At 36.3% G+C, this 21,784-nt stretch overlaps 2 protein-coding genes across 2 annotated transcripts; one reads left to right on the forward strand and one right to left on the reverse strand.

Annotated features, from left to right (window-relative positions):
* The first annotated feature begins 1,455 nt into the window (after nt 1-1,455).
* tlcd3bb (TLC domain containing 3Bb) lies at nt 1,456-17,696 on the forward strand. The gene is made up of 7 exons (XM_073866552.1): nt 1,456-1,904; nt 2,743-2,942; nt 6,325-6,405; nt 7,102-7,327; nt 7,446-7,541; nt 10,956-11,065; nt 13,706-17,696. Exons 2-7 carry the CDS (start codon nt 2,818-2,820, stop codon nt 13,965-13,967), a joined length of 900 nt encoding a protein of 299 aa, XP_073722653.1. The 5' UTR covers nt 1,456-1,904; nt 2,743-2,817; the 3' UTR covers nt 13,968-17,696.
* Nucleotides 17,697-18,610: 914 nt separating this feature from the next.
* Nucleotides 18,611-21,729, reverse strand: pagr1 (PAXIP1 associated glutamate-rich protein 1). The gene is made up of 5 exons (XM_073866553.1): nt 21,539-21,729; nt 21,191-21,361; nt 20,553-20,879; nt 20,338-20,426; nt 18,611-18,982 (listed from the first exon to the last, which is right to left on the reverse strand). The coding sequence occupies exons 2-5, from the start codon at nt 21,346-21,348 to the stop codon at nt 18,732-18,734; spliced, it is 825 nt and encodes a 274-aa protein (XP_073722654.1). The 5' UTR covers nt 21,349-21,361; nt 21,539-21,729; the 3' UTR covers nt 18,611-18,731.
* Between the last annotated feature and the right edge of the window lie 55 nt (nt 21,730-21,784).

Here is a 21,784-nt window from a genome sequence, read left to right on the forward strand (position 1 = left end):
CCTACATGAGGATCAGATCACATTTTATGGCAAATCACTGTAGAAAAACAGTTCAGTTCATTTCTAGGGGTTCACATACTTTTTCCTGCCACTGTATATGGGTGATTATATAATTGAAGGTACATTGATATTCAAAGTCATTATTATTTTCTTCTTTATCAAATGGTTATATTTTTAATTATTTTTTTATAATTTGCTACTCATTATCATGGATTACAAGATATTACAGGTCATAACAATATATTTTCTGTAAAAGTGTCTTATGGATAAAAAACATGATTTCCTGTTGTCTGAATTAGTGTTAATAGTGTTAAACTCAAGGTAGAGAGTGTTGACAGTGTGTAACAAAACTGGCAGTCATACACAGAGAAACACATTCTTCCTCCCTCCCTCCCTCCCTCCCTCCCTCTGTCTGACTGTCAACACTGTTACTCTATGTTTGTAACAGAGACTGACAGTAACAGAATTGACACAGACTAATTCAGACAACTGGAAAACATGATTTTCACATTGTTAGACAGAATGGTCAAAATATGTGCCACAGCTGTCCATGGGGCAGTAGCCTTTTAAAGGGTACCAATAAGTACCAATCTGGTACCAATTTGTACATTTTGTAAGGGTACATATTTTTCTGACAGTGTAGATTTTTTAAAAATATTATATTTGTATGGTCTGTAACATTTTGCATTTTGTGCGCTTGAATAGCTGCACAATATGGTATTGATCATCACAATTGTAAAGCTTCTTTGTTGTATCCATTTAGACAGAACCCAAAATAAGATAAAACAATACCGACCTTAGCACCACCTTTTACAAATTCAAATACAGAAGTCTGTGTGCCCTGCTGAAAAAAAACAATAAAACCATTACAGAAAATTCTAATGGTTTCCATTAAAATACCAATAGCAACCATTAGCTTTTACCATTAAAACTACTAAAACTACTTTTGGGCCATATTCCATTAGAACCAATAAAATTCCCAATCAAACCAATAGAATTTCTGTGATGGTGTCTATTGTTTTTCTTTAGCAGGGTGTATAGTCTGTAACAACGTTGCATAGCCTACTAATAATAACAGCACACGTTTTCCATAAGTGTGGTGCAACAATTTTTAGATACATTAATGCTCTTGAGTGCTACTGACGCATTACTCGTTTATTTCCCTGAGGACTTTACCGAATCCTCTAACAAACAATTAGTGGATCCCACGTGCGTTATCATTTTGTTCTCCTGAGGGACGAACTCTCTGTTCCGCACATTGTTTTTCTCACAACATGAGCGTGAAATTTGCACCTCAGATGGTCTGATGGTTATCTCAAGCAGCCACTGACCTACATAACATAACATAAAAACATCATATGGGTGGAAAAGACCATGCATCGGAGTGAACTATGCTTTTAGGTGTTGAAAATTATTGATCTGGAGTCGGTTGATTTATTTTGTAAGCAGTGGACACGCGCTCTGCAGCAGCTGTGGTGTCATCGCACTGCTGTCCTCTGTTGTGTGATCGATAGACTGTAGCGCACAATATCAGCCAGGATAACCAACGGACTTTATCCAAACACCCTGAAGGATGGAGGAGCTGCTGCGGGCACATTCACGGTTTTAGTCGCGGAAGCAGCGCCTCGCACGAGCCAAATTGTGGGTTTTACGCAAACTGAAGCGCCAGCGGCGACGTCCGGAGATGTAGGAGCAATTTTTTTTGCGGAGAGAGCGAAAACCGGACTGAAGAAATAAGCAATTGCATTTCTGAACTACTGGATCCAAGTCAGCTTCAACGACAGATTAATTCATCGCTCCGAAACTGCAAATAACAAAAAACATGTCATTTGACGAAACATGCGCCCGCTCTTTGTTATTTGTTGGTACGGGGACACGAGGGTCGACAGGCCGCTGACTGTCACGTATGTTCATCCTTATCTTGATTCATGCAGTAGATTTTTATTTATTTTTGTTTATTATTCAGGCCTATACCAGTGCACCATTATACCACCATTATTTTCCTGTTATCTAATGGAAAGACGAGCATTGTCTTTCATCAACCAATAACATGACATTTCGGAAAAAAATGAACGGCAATATTGGCATCTGTCACGTCTTGTATTGTATTAAAGGGTGGTCGAACATTTTGCATGTAGATTGAGTTGCCATGCTGATGTATTCTTAATACTGTTTTTTACGTGGTTACATGATAGCGCATTGCGCATTTTTGTCAGTTCCTGAGCTGTGGTTCACGTGCGTTTACATTGATTTGCGAGTTTCTGTAAAATGAATGAACAGTATTGCTGATTTAATACAGAGAGATTTCTGGAGATCGCATGTTTGCATGCATGGGTTGGCCATATGTATTAGTGATGATAAGGGTTGGAAAAGGGTTCCATCATTTGTTTTTGATAACAGTAGGCGTCTGTTATGTCAGAAATACACACCATGTACTCATCTCTTGCTTTACTGTAGCATTTATAATGTTTTTTATTTCTATATTCTTTCATATATCGTTATTATAGCATGATATTATTGACTCAGAACATGTGACTTGGTTTTCATGTGTTACCCTTACATTGCAAGTGACTGGCCACATGTGGCACCATATGGGGCGTACATAATAACTTGATTCATGCAACATACAGCAATTCAGACCCAAGAGAATCCTTTTTATTTATTTATTTTGTTTTCTTTATCAGACTAAATATCAGGAGAATGTCTTTTTGTTTATAACTGTTTTACTCTATGTTTTTACAGAAGAGGCAGCTGGTCAGTAGAACGGCGAAGGGCATTTTTGAACACAGTATTACCAGAAATCAACTACGAGGAATCATGCTGTCCATCATAGCAGCAGGGTCTGTGTTTTTCCCAGGCCTTTTTCTGTTGTCCAAGCAGTGTCTCAGATTCATTCCTGGAATAAGATGGAATGAGGGGGATGCAGTCATGGTTTCAGCCAGGTAAACCTTTGGTTTTTACAGAGTTAAAGGGATAGTTCATCACCCCCATGTTATTTTAAACCTGTATGTGTTTCTCTATTCTGTTTAACACAGAAGATATTTTGATAAATGATGGTATGCACACACTTGTATTTGTTTCTCCTACCATGGATGTCAGTGGCTACAGTTAACTATGCAGTTACCGTCATTTATCAAAATATCTTCATTTGTGTTCACAAGATTTAAGAAACTGTAGAACAACATGATGATGAGTAAACTGAGAGATATTTTTTATTTTTGGGTGAACTATCCCTTTAAGTCCTTCAAAACATCCAATCCTTAAATGATGTTTGATCATCTGTACCTTTCTTATCTTCAGTTATCTCTTTGCTATTGCTGTATAGTCTGTGTTTAATTGTTGCTGGAGCATCATTGAAATGAATGCATTTACAGTATTATCCAAAATCTACGACTATACAAGTTAAAATGATTTTGTTTTGATGATGCTTTCTACTTTTTAAATAAATAAATTATTCATTAATTATAACACATTTTCTGATTAGCATAACAGTTTGAGCAAAGAAGTTGAATTGAAATATTAAATGCATTTTATAAATTCTTAGTATTTGGAATCCGTACAAATGACAATTTTAAGACTAAGGGCTCTATCATACACCCGGCGCAATGTAGTGCAAGGCGCAACGCAAGTGTCTTTTCGTATAGTTTCAACACAGCGCAATGATCATTTTCACGTTTAGCGCCACGTTGTTTTAAATAGCAAATACATTTGCGCCCAATGTTGCGCCCATGGGTGTTCTGGTCTGAAAACGAGGTGTGTTCAGGCACATTGTTGGCATGTTGCTATTTTGAGGCAACTAAAATAAACTATGCCGTTGACCAACAAAAACCTGGTATAAAGTCAGTGGCGCAATATTGTTTTTGTTATTTAATGAGCGCGTTAGAAATATGCACCTATAAACGGGACGACAAGCGGTTTTGCTTATCACATACATGGATGTGCAGCAGCACAAAAACGCTTTTAAATATGAAAGATTAAAGGATTGAATGTAAAAGATTATTATTGAGTCTCTTACACATAAATGAAATAAATGAGGACTAATTATGAGACGTTAGAAGGCGTAAAGAGCTGCTCCACCTGTAGCCTGGTAAGTAAATAAATGCTTTGCTTTAAACAATGCTACCCAACGGATTTATTGTATATGATGACTCTGTACTTGTGGATATGTGGCCCTAAATGATTAAGTGACCAAAGATGTTTAAAATCGTGTTTAAGTTTTAAAGACACTTTGAGTCATTTATTTATATTATTTTATATTCAAAATCTTTCCTTTAAACACATACCCAAATATCAGTAGATGTTGGATTATGTTAGGATGATTAAAAAACTTTTGTCCAACAATTTATGTTCTCAAATGTCAAGGTAGTACAACTGCAGTCATAGCTACTTAAATGTAATGTAACATGTTGGCTGTGTCTGGTTGCCTACTAGACAAAAATGCTATTTTATCAAACACATTTCAATTGTATTGAAAAAGTATACTTATGAATTTCACATCACAGTCAAGAGCATTCAAGCAGTAGTCTGGTAAATGTAAATTCATTGCAGAAGTCAGGTGGTGCAAACAGAAATTCAAAGTGTGCAACTGCTATGAATGCCCATAAGCAATAAAAACATTAAGATAAATATGAATAAGGTAATACCTTGGCTAATAGTTTGTGTTTTAATAAATGCAAGCTAATTAGTTTGTTTATAATTGTTATCATTTTTAAAATTATTAAAATTTATTATTATATTTATAGTTCTTAGTTTTTATGATAAAGTTATTTTTTACAAATGCAGGAAGCACATTAAAACTTATCTGGCAAATAGACAATAATAAATGATTAGTTGTGCCACATGACATTTTTTGAATACGGATATCAAAAATATTGTGACAAAAATCATTCAAATGTGCTGAATTGTTGTTTAATAAACAAAAAAAATTTATTGTGACTCAAAAATATGCATTACATATTTTTTTGTAAATATATATATTTTTAATATGTTTTTGGAGCTTGTTTTGTGACCCCATATCACCCAGAATCTTAAATGTTTCTGTTCATTTCCAAGTGAAATAACATGCATGATCTTCAATCAGGGCTGTCACAATGATTAAATAATCGTCTCGTCGCGATTGTTTGACTTCATCGCGATGATTTCAGATCACCCCAATGATTGCACATCTCTTAAAAAACACAAGGGGGAGCTGCAGCGCCTGTATAAACGAGACAGTATCAGATGGTGCTCCGTAGCCCCTTATGTAACCCTAAATTCCACAAGGGGGCGTATTTGTTCCTCAGACGTTGCACAATAAACGTGACATCCGAATATATTCATTATAAATCATGAATGAAAAGTGAGATTCGAACGAATGTCCGTTAGTGAACTAATTGTATACAGTATTTATATCGTAATTCGGTCAGAAACGTCAAGATTGTGAGATGAACAAATCGTTTTGGATTAAAGGGCTTGGATATTCCATTTCCTTGGACTTTTGGGGATTTATGAACAATTTGTTTTGGACAATTTCACCAAAGCGGATACAGGGAAGATTTTGAAGGTAAGTAAATTCGCGCCGCCCGGTTCAGGTACCTAACAACTAGATTACAGTTTTATGACTGCTAAAAATCATATTATGCTTTGTGTGTGCTCTTAATGGAATATCAAAAGTCTAAGCTTTCAAACGATGTGCCGCATGACCGTATATTTTGAAGATTTAATGCTTCAAAGTTACAATGACGTAATGCAGCCTCACGTGCAAGGGAGGGGGTATACCGTGTACGACACAGTGTTCCTTATCAGGTTAACTGATACATTGCAAAGCCTTTCAATACAGTGAAAAAACTGCATTTAAAGAATTGCTGCAAAACTTTGATAAGTTATGCAAGATTACTCAGTTATTGAAACATTTATTCTGCTTATTTCTTATGAAGAATTATGAAAGATATATTCATTAAATAATTACTTATATAAATATGTGTTATGTGTATTAATATTTACAGCCAGGTACACCTTGAAAAAGATTTAATTTAAATAATCACAACAATGTGTGAAAATTATTTCATGAACAAACAAAAAAATGTATGAGAATTAAATGTCAAAGCACAAAAACAGACAATTTATCATCAAAGCACTAAAACAGGCAATAAATCGCCATAATCGTCACAATTTATTAGGCAATTAACTGTCAGACAAATTTCATAATTGTGACAGCCCTATCTTCAATGTCATCTAAGACTTTTGGATGTATATTACGACACTCTTTTACCTGTTAATTTGAACAAAGAAACATCTGCATATTATAAAGTATTTATAGTTATTTTTGTAAATTCTCTCTTTAAGGTTGGTGTCATCCATCCAAGCTATTATGGCTTCTACAGCGGGTTACATCATCTCAACATCCTGTGAGGACATCATTGAGGACCAGTAGGTGCAACAGTCATCACTTTTGTGAAAAAAAGATCAATAATAAATCTAATAAAAAAAAATTGAAGTAGGTTTGTGCTGCTTGCATCTCAATGGACTGGATAAAGGCTTAGTGACAGGCAGGCGTATGAGATGTAGTTTGAATCATTTGTTTTAAGATGTACAAAAATTAATAAATCAGATGTATGTATGTGTGTAGTCAGATCTAAAAAAAAATCCATCTTATAGTTTGGTGTTTCATTTGAATTACATGGCTGATCATTTAATATGCCTGGTAAAACAAAAAAATATTAAAAATGTTTTTAAATTGATGACTTGGACCAAATAATAAAGAAAAACAACCAATAAGAGCCCAGAATAGATGGGAATAATAACAATGACAATGAGTTAAGTTACCCTAAACATTTAGTAGTGCATATCTGCTGTACTGTAAATATACATTTTACAACAGCTTAAAATGCACTTTAATCAGATAATTATTTGTTTTATGAAAACATTTAAGTGAAGTATTTTATAATTTGATTTGAAGTGAATGATCTAACTAAAAGCATTAAAATAAACACAGCAAGTGTTTTTATTTACAAACTACCACTGCTATATTATGGTAGCTGTATATGAAAGATCTTTTCTTTTTGGTAGAAAATACAGGATAAATATGCAAAACTATAAGTTCACTTTATGTTTCATTGCACTCCAACATTGGCTGACCAGCTCCTACATCTTATTTGCTGTGCCATACTTTGTGTACGATATCTACGCCATGTTCCTGTGTTACTGGCACAAGCTCCAGGTCAAAGGGCACGAGGTGGACAACGGGTCCAAATCTAAGGCTCTGGCAGTGTCTGGCTATCTTCGCCGAGAGTTCCTCATGGTCTTGCATCATGTTGTCATGGTCACTGTGTGCTTCCCCGTCTCTGTGGTAAGTGTCATTAGAGATATGATGCTTTAATCTTTATGTATTATGATTTTAAATCTACATTAAGCAAATTGACCACTTGAAACTGATTTCTTTCTTTTTCTCCCATAATCACTTCCAGTTCTGGAGGCAGGGGAAAGGCGATTATTTCCAGGGTGTCATGTTCCTGGCTGAACTCAGCACACCGTCTGTCTGTCTAGGCAAAATCCTCATCCAGGTATATTCATTATTGATTAGATGAGTGCTTCTTTGTCCACCCTATGCATCGGCCGTAATAATGTATGTACAACATTAAGCACAAGTTCAGTTACGTTGTACTTTAATACATTATTCATAGTAAAGTGTATTTACAGAAATGCTGACTTCAGGTATACGTGTCTGACCTATTAACAGTGTACAGAGCTTTTATGAACCTTGACAGGGTAAAAATAAATGGTAATGGATTTATTTAATGGAAAGACATGCTTAATGTAAGTAACATGTGTTGAGTTCATGTTAAAATAATTAAGCATTCTTTATTTTGATCAGTAAATATTCTTTGTTTCCAGCCACCCCTCTTAGCTGATCACACATAGCCCTCACGACTTAGCCTGGCTTCACAGACAGAGCTTAAAATGTATGTTTGAGCTGTTTTAACAAAAGAAGCTTGCACTGACATATCTTAAAATATAGTGCCATTGTTTTGTTCAAGAGGCACACTAGAAATATCTTTAAAGTCCCCCCCTCCCCGTAGTTGATAATTGTATCCCTTAAAAATCATCTTTAAAGAACGAAACGGCACATGTAAATGTTTTTTCCTGTGATTATATTGCCTTCATGACTTAAAATAGCTTGAATTTAACTCTGCACCCTTCCATTATATGCGGATCTATAAATATATGCAAATTAGTCCCCGTCTCTACTCAATCACACAAATTCGGACCATAGATATAAATATGTGAATTAGTCCTTGGCTCTGCTATATATATATATATATATATATATGTATGTACATAGCAGTCGCGTAGCTATGGGTGGGCCTGTCAGCTAGGCCCACCCACCTGCCTATCCAGTAAAACCTATTAGTTATCCTAATGAGTAAATTATGTTGCAATTTAAACTCTTGTTTGCTATTATAATGGAATAAGGTAATTTTTAATTTTGTAAATAGTAGTGCAATAAATAGCGCATTTCTAACAGCATCCTCGCCCCTCCTACACCCCACATCATAGAAATGAACACCCGATTTAAGGCTGACACGTAAGGAATAATGAGAGCTGCGGTGCTTCATTGTCTTAGAATGAAGGTCACGAAGACCTTCGCTGAGAAGACTTTACAGCTTGATGGTGCACCCTTTAACATCACCGTTGAGGATTCTGAACATGTGGTGTTGGTTCAAGAGCTAAAAAAAGAAAAGTCTTTGAAAATAACATTTGCGCCCACTTTTGCGCCCATGAGCCTTCTGGTCTGAAAACGAGGTGTGTTCAGGCGCATTGTTGGTGCATTGCTATTTTGAGGAAAATAAAATAGACTCACCACTGACCAACTAAAACCTGCTCTAAAGTCAATGGAGCAATATTGCTTTTGTTATTTAATGAGCGCATTAGTAATATATGCATATAAACGGGGCGAAAACGCGCATTTGCTTATCACATGGATGCGCAGCAGCACACAAACGTTTAAAATATGAAAAATCAAAGGATTAAAATGTTTAAAAAGATTATTATTGAGTGTCTTGGACATAAATGAGGACTGATTATGAGATGTTAGAAGGCGTAAAAAGCTGCTTCGCCTGTAGCCTGGTAAGTAATTAAATGTTTTGCTTTAAACAAATGCAGATATTGCATTTATTTAGAATTTTTTAATGCTACCCCACAGATTTATTATATATGATGACTTTGTACCTGTAGATATGATGAGATGAGAACCGTTTTTATGTTATGCTTAAATTTCAAAACACCCACGGCGCTGTTCTAGTGCTGATACGGCGCGTTTATAAATGATTTATCTCCTGTTTGTTACAAATAAACTATAAGTACAAACCTTTTCTTGCATATTTGTAAATTATTCTTTGAGATTACACTGATCATGTAGGCTATCCATACATTTACAACAATTAAAAGCCTGCTATTTTTACTTCAATGACTGAAAGAAAACGACTTTTAAAGGTTACATGAAGAATTTCGTCGCAAAACTCAGTTTTTAAAATTTTTGTCAAATTGTTATTATTTTATCATGTTATTATTTTGTTTTACAGTGCTACTTAGCTGTATTTTTTAATTCATGAAGGTTTAAATCAAAACAAACCAACTGCAGTTAAGTTGATAATTGGAATGAACAACCAAAAAACGAGATTTCTGAAAAAAAAAAAACGGAGTTAGCTCGTTTTGCAACGAAACTCTTCAAATACCAACAAATTATGCTACTATTTAAAGTATTTTTAAAGTACAAAGCTTTTCTTTCATATTTGTAAAATATTCTTTAAGATAACACTGATCATCTGGGCTATCAATACATTTACAGCAATTAGAAGCCTGCTATTTTTACTTCCATGACTGAAAGAAAACAACTTTTAAAGAAACAATTTCATTACAAATAAAAACAACACAATTTTTAATATCAATCTTAAACTGGTCGTCTTCTTCCACCGCTTAGTTTTTAAGTTTACAAATTCTGCCAAAATATGGAATCGGGATGGCGCCAGCGCAACTGACTTTTAAAGGGGATGATAGATGAGACTCTTATGGGTTTATTGCACATTGCGCTTGGATTGTTAAAATAGGGCCCATACAGGCTTTTGTTCTTATTAAACGGTGATATATTGAAGCTGGTGTAGTTGTGTGTTTGTATATTTTGATAACAGATGCTTTTTCGGTTAAGGCCTACCTGATTTTTTTTTCAGCAATGGTGTTAAATGATGAATTTGCACATGGTTTGTCTTAAATTATATTAAACACACTACATAGACATATAAACAACACTTTAATTTATCGAAGGCTTAGTCTTTGCTTAAGCTAAGCCCTGTCTGTCATACCAGGCTTTGATATAATATCCTCTCCAGCTCCTCCTAGTCGCACACCGGCCGCGCAGCACCGCGCAGCGCCCCCCCGTCCTAAAAAACTCCAACACATTGCTTTCTATGAGTATACGCACATCGGCGCCGACAGGTGGCGCCTGTCCGCGGGGCCCAGCTATGACTCATGAAGTTGTTAAAATCCCTGTTGCGCCACAGAGTGCCACTCACATAGTTAAACATTAAATAACATCATATTTGTCCCAAATCATTAACGATTAACATAGGCTGCTAACGTATATTTTGCATTTTGAAGTACGAAGTGACGAAGTTCACGCTATTTAATGTGCACTTCCGATTTACGATACCTCTGAGTTGTCCTAGACGCGACGCGGCGTGACGCTGAGCTGCGCGGCTGGTGTGCGACCCCCTTTAGGCATTGAATAGTTTACTTAAATTGTCTATTCACATTTTGCTTGGATATGATAATTAAAAAATGTAAATGATGACACGTATTAATTTGAAGTGGTCACTTTCATAATCTATCACACTTTCTTTTCTTCTTTCTACTTTTGCATTCCTTCATCAAGTTTTAACACACAATTCTCCTCTTATTTCTATGTATCTCTCTGTGTTAAGTACAAGCAACAGCACAGACTTCTTCACAAAGTGAATGGAGCTGTTATGCTGATAACTTTCTTCCTCTGTCGGGTCCTTCTCTTCCCCTATCTCTACTTCGTTTACGGAAGGTATGTCTCTTAAAGCTTCCTTAATCTTCAACCAATCATGAAAATTGTCTTAATATTTACCCATCATAAAAGTACAGTAAAAGTAGTCAGCATGACTCATGATCTGTGTCCGAAATATTCCATACTTTATAGTAATAGCATGGACAATTTATGGTATTTGAAAAACAGTAGGCGAAAGTACCTGGATGACCTAATACTTCTGGCTGTATTTTTAAGTGTGCATTCATTGGACTTTACTGTCCTGTAAGGCCACGTGAGCTGAGGAGCCATCACATTCAAGTGAATATAATAAACATACCCGAAATCTATAAACTGGACTTAGATACCAATAATGTATTCCTCGTGATTTAATTTAATACTTGTTAAACAACACATACATAAATTATGTACTTGGTTGTTCTGATTACATCATAGGTCAAAAGAACATACAGGTCACATGACAATGAAAACATGACGGAAGCAGTATGTCGAAATGTATTCATACTTCACCCACACATACTGTTTTAATGATAAATCAGTAGGTACTTTGTCTAATCCAGTACGTACTGTCGCAGTACACGATTTTATGGCTTCAATATGATCTTGTACATCATTAGCTGGGTTTCCATCCAAATGTAAAGCAAATCTTTTTTTAAATATTCGCAAAAAAAAGAAAACAAATATGAATTAGGGTTCCATCAACAGTAAATAAAACAAGACACGCTTATAAAATGGAGACATGACTGCATGTAGTCACGATTGGGCAAGTTATACATTTACTAGAAGTGCAGCTTGTAATTGCCAAACTGAATGCTGTGCACAGAAGAAGAAATGCAAAATTTTTGAGGTAGGCACTGACAGCAAGGGCATTACAACAACGTCAAGCCCCATATATGGGAAAGACAACTTCAGCTGATACAGCTAGATGATCAGTCACGTAGGTTTATTTTTTGCTACGTCAGAATTTATTCTGCAAACGCTTTTCCATCTCCCATTATTCGCTCTATTTTTTGCAAAAGTCAAAAACCACCTCAAGCAAGCGTAAAAACTTTTTTTGAATTAAGGGACTTTTAATCGAAATTAGTCATTTCAATCACTTGTTTCTTGTGCAATACTTTAAAACATGCATAAAATTGGGGTGATGAAAACCCAGCTATTGGTTCCTTTGTCACATATACCCTATAGACGCAACACTACTTTTGAGTTGGTGGCAGGAGAGGGCAAGATTATCAGTCAATAATGTGGTCTGTTTGTCGCAAGTATTTTCTTTACATAAACCGTTTACTTCATGTGAAGGATGGCTTGAGGGTGAGTAAAATATGGCCTAATTTTGGGATGAAACGGTTCCTTTATGAAGACTCACAAGGAGCAATATGGACTACTTACTGTATGGTGTGTTTTGTGATTTGGTGTTTTAGACATGGTTTTTAACAACATAAAGGTGGGTAAATAATGACAGGATTGTTGGGCAAACTTTTCCGTAAAGAGCCAGTAAGATGCCAATTTTAACGTCCTATCACTGTTTATAAGTCCCGGACAACAGGTTTAAATGCATGCAAGGTCAAAACACACATTAATTTTCTCAAAATATAAATTTTAAATGACCCCATTTCTCAGAGATCCCCAAACAATTCGTGTGAAGCCGTTCAACGACTCAGTCTGCCTAAACCCCACCTTTCAGTAGCCTACTCTGCTCTGATTGGTCAACTGAAAGAGTCTCCGCACAGATCAGTGGCACAGACCAACAATAGTGCAACATGTATTGACCTAGTGCTAACATGATTTACTGAGAAGACATTATCGACATCAATACACATCATTCATCATTAATCCAAGCAATAAAAACAGCAACGTTGTTTACACTCCTTTAAGTATTTATGTAAGCTAACTGGGCCATTACAAAACCACAAGTGAGCATACGTTAGCCGCTTGCTAACATGAAGTATATAAAGAGTTTAAACAACGACATCATTCATCATTAACACAAGCAATAAAAACAACGATAGAAACTAACATTTTACACTCATTTAAGCAAGTATGAAGCTATAATCACACTTACAGGTTGTGGTTAGGGGACGCATGTTGTTCCAAATAAAGTGGGTACTGAACCATCTTTCATTGCCAAACGTCTAGTAAATCCTTCCTTGAAAAAGTAATTTGAATCATATTATTCTTCATATATCTTCATCCTTTGGAAGTGAACACAACACAAACTGAAAACACAGCGTGATATGATGTTTACACACTAACTAGCTGTGGGCAGGTCATAGTTTTTGTTTCTCCAGCGGGCAAGGGTGTAGGCGGAGATTATTACGCAAAGTGTTGTAAAGTGTGACTTGGATAAAGTCAGGCTGGAGATTCAATCCATACGACGACTCGTTTCAGCGATTCAGAGTCGACTCCTACTTTAGAAGCCAATAACTTTATTAATCGTGCACTTTTTGGTTCAACTACTTTGCACATTGTTTACATTGATGGACAGCTACATGACGCACTGCAATACAGGTCAGTTTCGATTTTGGATCTGTGTGGCTCTTTAAACTTTCTTCCTTTTGAACCTTTTTCAGTGTCCTCTCTGAAGTGAGCACAAGGTGTCTTATCATCAGTAGAAACTGTACTCTTGTTTACACACCTCCTTTGAACACATGTATTCTTTTTCAGGTACGCCTCTATTCCTTTCTACCGTGTTCCTTTTGTAGTACCGTGGCAGTGTAATCTGGGAGCAGCTCTTCTTATGGCTCCGCAGCTCTACTGGTTTTCCCTGATCTGCAGAGGGGCGTTCCGGCTGTTCACCGGCAGGTCTTCACGCTCCTGCAAGCCCATAGCTCCGGTCAAGCCTGATTCAGAAGGACATGCACCATTGCCTCAGGCAGCTAACGGATACAACGCGGTGGGTCGGGAAACGCCCCCAATTTCACACTGAGGGGAGGAGCTTAAACCGTATGAACAAGACTAAGCTAAAAACCGAATGAAAATGGAAACGAATGCAATGATTAATCGGAAAAAGAAAGAAATAAACAGAGATAGACTAGATGCACTAATGCCGTAACACATTACAGCACAGCATTACATTTAGTTTACAGAGCATGTGTAATGTATATAAGACATATGCTTTTGTAGATCAAGGAATGCTGACAATAAATCTGTGCAAGTGTCTACACAATAACCAGACGTGTGTCAAACCCACACATTTGGGTAACCAAGGCAATAAGTGCAAATTTTATGCGAGAACATTTACCAACCCGGAGAAGCACTTTTTGTTCAAGGCACTTTGATGTGGTTATGAAATGTCAGGAGCGGGGCCGACGTCTAGTGCCTGAGGTCTGTACTCTGCGTATATATTGCGGTATTGCTGCAGATACATAATTTAATGATAATTCCTCAATTATTTACATATAGCACTGGTCTGCAATGAGCAACCCAAAACATCAGGCAATATAAAGATTTACCGTCTTTAGTGAATTGAGGACATTATTGAGGAAAGTTTATGCAGTTAAAAGAAATAGTTGACTGAGAAAAGAAGATGTTGTAATCGTATCCTCTACTTTCAAACTTCATACAGTTGTTTTATTTAGTGAAACATGAGATGTGATGTAGGGTGTCCCAGCTATTGTCTTTTCTGTATACTGCCAAGCTCAAAAAATAGAAAGGGTCGCATCAGTGCTCCACATGACTTTTGCACTGTATTCAAAGTCATATCGAGCCATATGATAGCTTTGTTTTATGTGATATTTAAACCATTATTTACTAATACTTTCCTCTTTAGCATATATTATTAAAAATACATTCACAAATTAGATTTCGGAGCAACACTAGAGAGGAAGAATAATAGTAAATTATTGGGTTTTTTAACAAAGCTAGGGTGGCATAAGATAACTTAAAGGGATAGTTTACCCAAAAATTTAAATTCAGTCATCACTTACTTACCCTCAGTTTATTCAAGGGAAGATATTTTGATGTTTGTAAGGAAGCAGGAGCACCACTGACTTCCATAGCAGGGGCGTAGCTAGAATTTTATTTTCGGGGGGTCCCATCTTAAAATGAGGGGGCAACTCTCTCTATATAGCATAACACCTATATAAATAAAACAGCTTAACACCTGCACACATTTAAAACAGCATATTTACTTCACCGTTTCAGCAGAACATGAAGTAGACTCCGTTGATATGGATGGCATATCATCCATATCATCTGATATTCTTCTCGTTCAACTTATCGTGCTTTTTTGAAAAAGCGTAAAATTGTACTTTGCGCGCCAGCTGCCATTGTCACCAAATAATAATGAACTCTCATGCAAAGATGACAGCATAAGTTACACACAACACCACGTGACATGAACTACTCCAATCAAGTTTGAAAACAGCTGTCAATCAGACTAAGAAATCAACATTTTCTTATTTTATTTTAAGCAATTGGAAATCTGAGGGGGCAGACATGTAAATGAGGGGGCCAAGGCCCACCCAGGCCCCCTCGTGGCTATGCCCCTGTAATCCATAGTAGGAAAAAAACTGCTCCAAAACCGTTTGGTTAGAAACATTGCTTAAAATATCTGTTTTGCAGTACACAGAAATTTATACAGATTTGGGACAAATTGTTACCGAGCCCCTAAGGTGACTTTGGAGTAAAAAAAAATCTAAAGTTTAGTTTCATGTGTTCACGCAAACTTTCATGTGCTCACGCGAAACCTTCATGTGCAGAATTATTTTTTAAGTTTAGTTTTGCGCGCACACGTAAAACTTTCGCTTTCATGTGAGCACGCACAACTAAACTTTATTTAATTTTTGCTCCATGTCCCCTTATGATGACAGAATTTTCATTTTTGGGTGAACTATCCCTTTAATACAGTAAAGTGGATTTGCATGTTTTGTTATTATTTGGGGGTTGGCAGTATAAAGTATTATTCATTTGTAGTGTCTAATATCACTACAGGTAAAAGAGAGACATGCAGGGTCAACTGATGACAAAATGTTCATTTTTTTGTGAACTATTCTTTTAACCAAGCTAATTCATGAAGGGCCTCCCTTGATCAAATATGAATAAAATGTTATTAGATCCTGTCAAATATATAAACAGGGTTTTGGAATGTATTCTTTTGTATATTAACTATACATGGTTTGCTCAGTCTCAGAAAACAGAGCGATATATGTAATGCAAAGTAGCTACACTGAATGTTAGACCTGTAATCCACAATAATCCACAACAAAATGGCTTTAAAGGTGCATTGTGTGACTTTTAGAAGGATATCGACAGAAATGCAATATAATCTACATAACTATATTATCAGTGGTGTATAAAGACCTTACATAATGAACTGTATTGTTTTTATTACCTTAGAATGAGCTGTTTTTATCTACATACACCGCGGGTATCCTTACATAGAAGGCGCTATTTAGCCCTGAACGCATTTTCTTACTTCGTTGTCTCAGCGGCATGTTTGTCCTGTGGCGGTACCGTAGCTTCTCTATGCGTTTCAAAAGAGGGGGGCGAGCTGTGGACCGAGCCGTTGGTCACAGTCTCACCGCTAGATGTCGCTAAAAATCTACACAGTGAACCTTTAAGTCACAACTCTGAATGGCTTTTACCACAAAACATTGTTTAAGATTTGCCGTTTACTCAACAGTATTCCTAGTATAACCTCTTGAGCCCTACCCTGCATATGTTTTTAAATGGGCATTTTAAAGGGATTCAATTATATTAAGCTGCCTTATCCTTATAATGTATCTTTACTTTTGTCCAGAGATGGATTTCCTTTACATAAACCTAATCCAGATATAACTGTACATGAACAATGTGAAATTTATTTGCACTTTATTCATTGTCATTTTTTTCTGTCATTGATTTGTCGCTGGTATTTGTTTCTTATGATTATTTATTGTGGTAACATTGACTTTATTATTATTGTTGGCCGTCTAGCCGGCCAGCTTTAATTTATTTTTGTTAGTTAGTCATTAAATCTCTGTTTAGTCATAAAACATGTTTTCCCACAACAGGTTTTATTTATAAAACAGCCTTTAAACACCTGCAAGTTTCACTGTGCCATTTAGCCTATAAAACATAAATAACTTTGCAAAGAATCTGCCACAAGGCCTGTTTTTGGAAGCTTTAAAGGGACAGTTTCCTAGACAGGGTTTAGCCAAGACTTAGTTATATTAGGACATTTGAGTAGTTTTTATAAATATGAATTACAAAAAAAACATTACTGGTGTGCAAAACGATGCACTGATATATTTTAAGATATGTCAGTGCAAGCTGTTTTCAGTTAAGGCAGCTCAAACATGCATTTTAGTCCTGGACTAGACTTAAGCCTGATCTGTGAAACTGCCCCTAAATGACTGTATGCCGATTTGAAACTGAGAAACATACAGGTGCAAAAAGTCCATTGCACTGAATCTGGGACATGACTTTGCATGTTTATATTTCATCTTTGTCCCTTGTGAACCTTATACTGTACCGGACCACATGCTCACATATTGAGCACCAAACTATTTAATCTGCTTCTGATGGCTTTCTTTGAAAGATTTGTTTTAGTTGGTTGAATTTTTGTTGTCTTGTTTTTACATATGTGAACCTGTTTAACCTGTTAACATTAAGTACAAAATGAACGCACTGTTGTAATTCAGTCTCATTGCAAAATATATACTCTTGTCTCATGTGTTGCATGTTGTATTGTTAATTCTCCTGGTCCATTTGTAATAGGTTTAAAACACACACACACACACACACACACAAAGACTGACATGAACCTCAATTTCTAAGTAATTTGGATTTAAAACAAGCATATATCAGAGACAAACAGAGTAAGACAGATCTAGATTTTCACAACAAATGGTTTCTTGACAGCTTTAAATTTGAGAGGTCATTCTTCCAGACACTAAAATTCAGGCAAAGAGGACACCTGAAATTTGGGTAACACTAAAATAAGGTTGTTTGTTTAAAATTAGTTAATACGCTATTTAATAATATATTTATGATATCAAGGGGTGGTTTCCTGGTCAGGGTTTATGCTAGTCCCAGACTAAAATGCATGTTTAAAGTGTCTTTATTTAAAAACTATTTTCACTGATACACACCCACACATATATATTTATATAATATATATATATATATATACACACACATATATACATATATCCTGATATAACTAAGGTTTATTCCTATATTAATCAAAACCCTGTCTGGGAAACTGCCCCCAAATGTTTTATCCGGTTAATGCACCATTGCATGACAGTTTAACATGAACAATTAATGAACCACTGTATTTGTATTAACTAAGCTTAAGGAATGGTAGAATAATAATTCTTGTTATTGAATGTTAAGTGTTACCAAAATTGATTGCACTGTACAAAATATTTTTCATAAAAAAGTTTGTTTAACATTTCAAAACCCAGTCAGGTAGATTTCTACAGCATCACTACCAATGATGACCTCTCAAGTATTTTGAACTACTTATTTTCATTTCATTTTTTTGTTTCAGGTCAATTTAACCTTTTCTTGCAGTTTTAAAATAACTTTTTTGAAGAAATAAAGAAGAATTGATAAGTAAACATGGAAAAAGAAATGTATGGATCTAAGCAAGACATTTATTTACAGTATAAAAAACTAATCTTCAGTAAAAAATCATGAGTAAATAAACAGCATTTCCTTGTCCAATCCAAAATGTCAAGTTTTAAATTAGGCTTTTTGTGTCTCAGTATCTTCTCTGTCGCGGACTGAAGACCGTGCTGGGATCACTGTCTCTTTCTCTTTCTTTATCCCGCTCCCTCTTACTGTTTGGTGATAAGGGCTGCTCGGACACAGGGCCCGGCCGGGTTTTATCACTTTTAAAAAGGTCACGGCCTGTCCTCAAAATCTGTTCCTCAATTTTCCTGTGCCGCTTCATGTCTGACAGCACTTTGTCTAGCCGAGCCTCACGCTTGACCGATGAGCGGGCAGAGGAACCTTGAAGTAAGAGAAGGAAGAAAATAGGTTAATAAACAATTAAGGATTAACTACTGCATTGTACTACAAGCAGTTTCATGCCCCATTTCAACAAAAATACAACGTTACACAAACACACGCACGCATAACCCCGAATAAACAAACTCTATCCATTGTTTTCATTGGGAAGCTGAACAAGATTAAATTTCCCTCACAAACAACAACAACAACAACACACTTCTTGGTTAATGTTGATTTTGTGTCAGCTCATGGTTGGTGTGCGTGTGCGCTATTCCGGTTAAAGTGCCAATAAAAGGACTTCCACTGTACTTCCTGCACTAAAATTACCCATAAAAGAAATAGAGCAAGATTGTTTCGTATGAATCTTTCATGTTTGGAAAAAACTTTCCGAAACTTCCAACTGCTCTTTTGACACTTTGCCTGTTTAGCATGAGGAATCCAACTCTTAAACTGTGTTAATAAGTCAGAATGCATGAAATAGCTTTAATGTGATATTTCATATGTATTAAGCTTCAATGATTATTAAATTATACCCATCTATGACCACTGCACTACTTTTTCAATATAGCTATATGCAAAAAATACATTTTAACATTTTGGCTTGGGTGGAATGTTCTTTGAAAAATTATATGCTAAAATTTAAAGGCGGGGTGCATGATCTCTGAAAGCCAATGTTGACATTTCAAATAAACAAACACGTCCCTACCACAATAAAATCTGGACCTTCCTTTTGATAGACCCGCCCCACACATACGCAACCCAGGCAACGATGTCGGTTAGTAGACATAGTATTAGGTTAGTATTCATAGTTTTCGAAAACAGTAGGTGAAAAGTACCCGGATGACCTACTACTACTAGCAAGATCACAAAGTGTTCATTCGATGGACATTTTACCATCTTGTAAGGCCACATGAGAGGCGTTGTCATATTAAAAAATGTCGGAAATGAATGCGTTTCTATTTAAATGTAAATACAAAAAGAAAACAGCTGTTCCTTGTGGTTAAATTGCACTTGTTCAACGTCATCCAGGTTAATGGCTCACCAGTTGTTATGACGATGTGTGTGACAAGTGATTTATTAACATTTATACTATATAGTAAACCGTACTGTTTTAACAGTCGATGAGTAGGTACTCCAATATGTACTGTCACAGTATGCGATTTTGAATGCAGGGAATATAGTATGAATATTTCCTGTCCTGTATGTAAAATTGTACACGACTATAAAATGTTTGACACTCATTGAAAGTGGAAGGCACATTTTAGACAGAAACTAGCAAGTTGTATTATTGAATATTGGCACTATATGAGCCTCAGCCCATCACCAAGTCCATACAACCCGAAACAAATATATACCTGGCGTTCTTCTGCGGTTGAGAAAGGAGTTCCTGGGAGTTGCAGTAGTTTGTTCTTCATCAAAGTCAAACTCTGTTGGTGTAAGAGCCCTGAAGAAAACACACAAAAACATAAAATATCAACACTGACCACTAGTTATTAACATGTTGGTTATAAATGTTTTGTAAGCACATCAATAAAACGATTATTAAACAACAAACTATATTTTGTCTCACTTGCGCTCACTCTCCTCCTGTTTAGCATCATGTGAGTCGTCTCCATCTCTCTCAGGCGAGGGGGTGCGTGGAGGGGTCGGAGGCCGGCGGGGCAGAGGGACCCACTGCAGCTCCAGAACTTCCCCTTTAGCCAGGAGTTCATATAGCCGTTTGATCTCCTCAGGTGGAGGCATCCAGTTCTTGGGTTCCTCCATCTCCTCGTCACTGTAAGGGATCTCCCAGTCCTCCTCCACCTGCTGGTGTTCTCCTTCTTTACCTCCATTCATTTCTCCTTCTGTGGTGGTCTCATCTTTCTGCTCCTCTACTTCCATGGAGTCTTTGTCTCGCTGTACATCTTTTCGTACACATGAGCGGGATTGAGGAAGAAACAGGAACATAAATCAAGTTGCTCTTGGGATAATGCATTGTAAAAAATTTTTACACTTTTAGGATTCTTCTGACATTACCCTTAGGACCAAAACATTTGTAAGGTATAAGTATTATTACAGTATGCAAGTTTTAAGTGTTAAGTTTACACAAAACACACACGTTTCTATACATCACATAAACTTTAATGCCTTTAATGTACGCTGTATATTTACATAAAACCATGTTATTTAAAAATGCATTGAGAGTGCAATGATAGAGGCAATGAAAATTGTACATCTGTGTCATCCTCTGCTTTAATGTCATTTCCAGTTTCAGCCTCCTCGACTCTGTCTTTTTCATTTTCTGCAGTTTTGCTCTGTTCTTCACTGACTTCCAGACACTGCACGCGCTCCGCTAGAGAAGACTGCGCGTCCTCTGTTGCCTGCATCACGCTGGAATAACTGCACAAAATATATGTCTTAATAACAATGCAGTACAAATATTTATACACAATAGACCAAATGCAAACGTTTTTTTTAAATACACCAAAACAGCTTGTCTTTTCGACTGCATGGGCTCCGAATCATTCAAAACCATTATTTAATTATTATTTTACGCAATAAAGAAGCAAAACGTACAGTTACTCCAACTACTCTCAGGAACAGTTGCGCGAAACACCAAATCACATTAGTTTGCGGGTTATTTTGCACAATAATACTGCATAAGCTACAATGACCATTGAAGATTGTTTATCTCGGCGCCTAGACATCATCCGCCTTATTTCCCGGATGAGAAGATCCGTTCACAGCGCCGCCTCGCGCCCGAATGACCGCGTTACCGTCTATTTTTATTTTTTTATATAAATGTAAATACACTTTCTGTAA

Source organism: Misgurnus anguillicaudatus, chromosome 4, assembly GCF_027580225.2.
Source record: "Misgurnus anguillicaudatus chromosome 4, ASM2758022v2, whole genome shotgun sequence".
NCBI classification, from domain to species: Eukaryota; Metazoa; Chordata; class Actinopteri; order Cypriniformes; family Cobitidae; genus Misgurnus; species Misgurnus anguillicaudatus.

Bases quoted from the DNA above. Each gene is read 5' to 3' on its own strand.
- pagr1 (XM_073866553.1), bottom strand. From the start codon at position 21,348: ATGCAGGCAACAGAGGACGCGCAGTCTTCTCTAGCGGAGCGCGTGCAG. The intron at 20,880-21,190 runs ATTTTCATTGCC...AAAAGATGTACA, and splicing joins GAGGATGACACAGATGTACA to GCGAGACAAAGACTCCATGG. The intron at 20,427-20,552 runs GTGAGACAAAAT...TGTTTTCTTCAG, and splicing joins CAGGAGGAGAGTGAGCGCAA to GGCTCTTACACCAACAGAGT.
- tlcd3bb (XM_073866552.1), top strand. From the start codon at position 2,818: ATGCTGTCCATCATAGCAGCAGGGTCTGTGTTTTTCCCAGGCCTTTTT. The intron at 7,328-7,445 runs GTAAGTGTCATT...AATCACTTCCAG, and splicing joins TGTGCTTCCCCGTCTCTGTG to TTCTGGAGGCAGGGGAAAGG. The intron at 7,542-10,955 runs GTATATTCATTA...CTCTGTGTTAAG, and splicing joins TAGGCAAAATCCTCATCCAG to TACAAGCAACAGCACAGACT.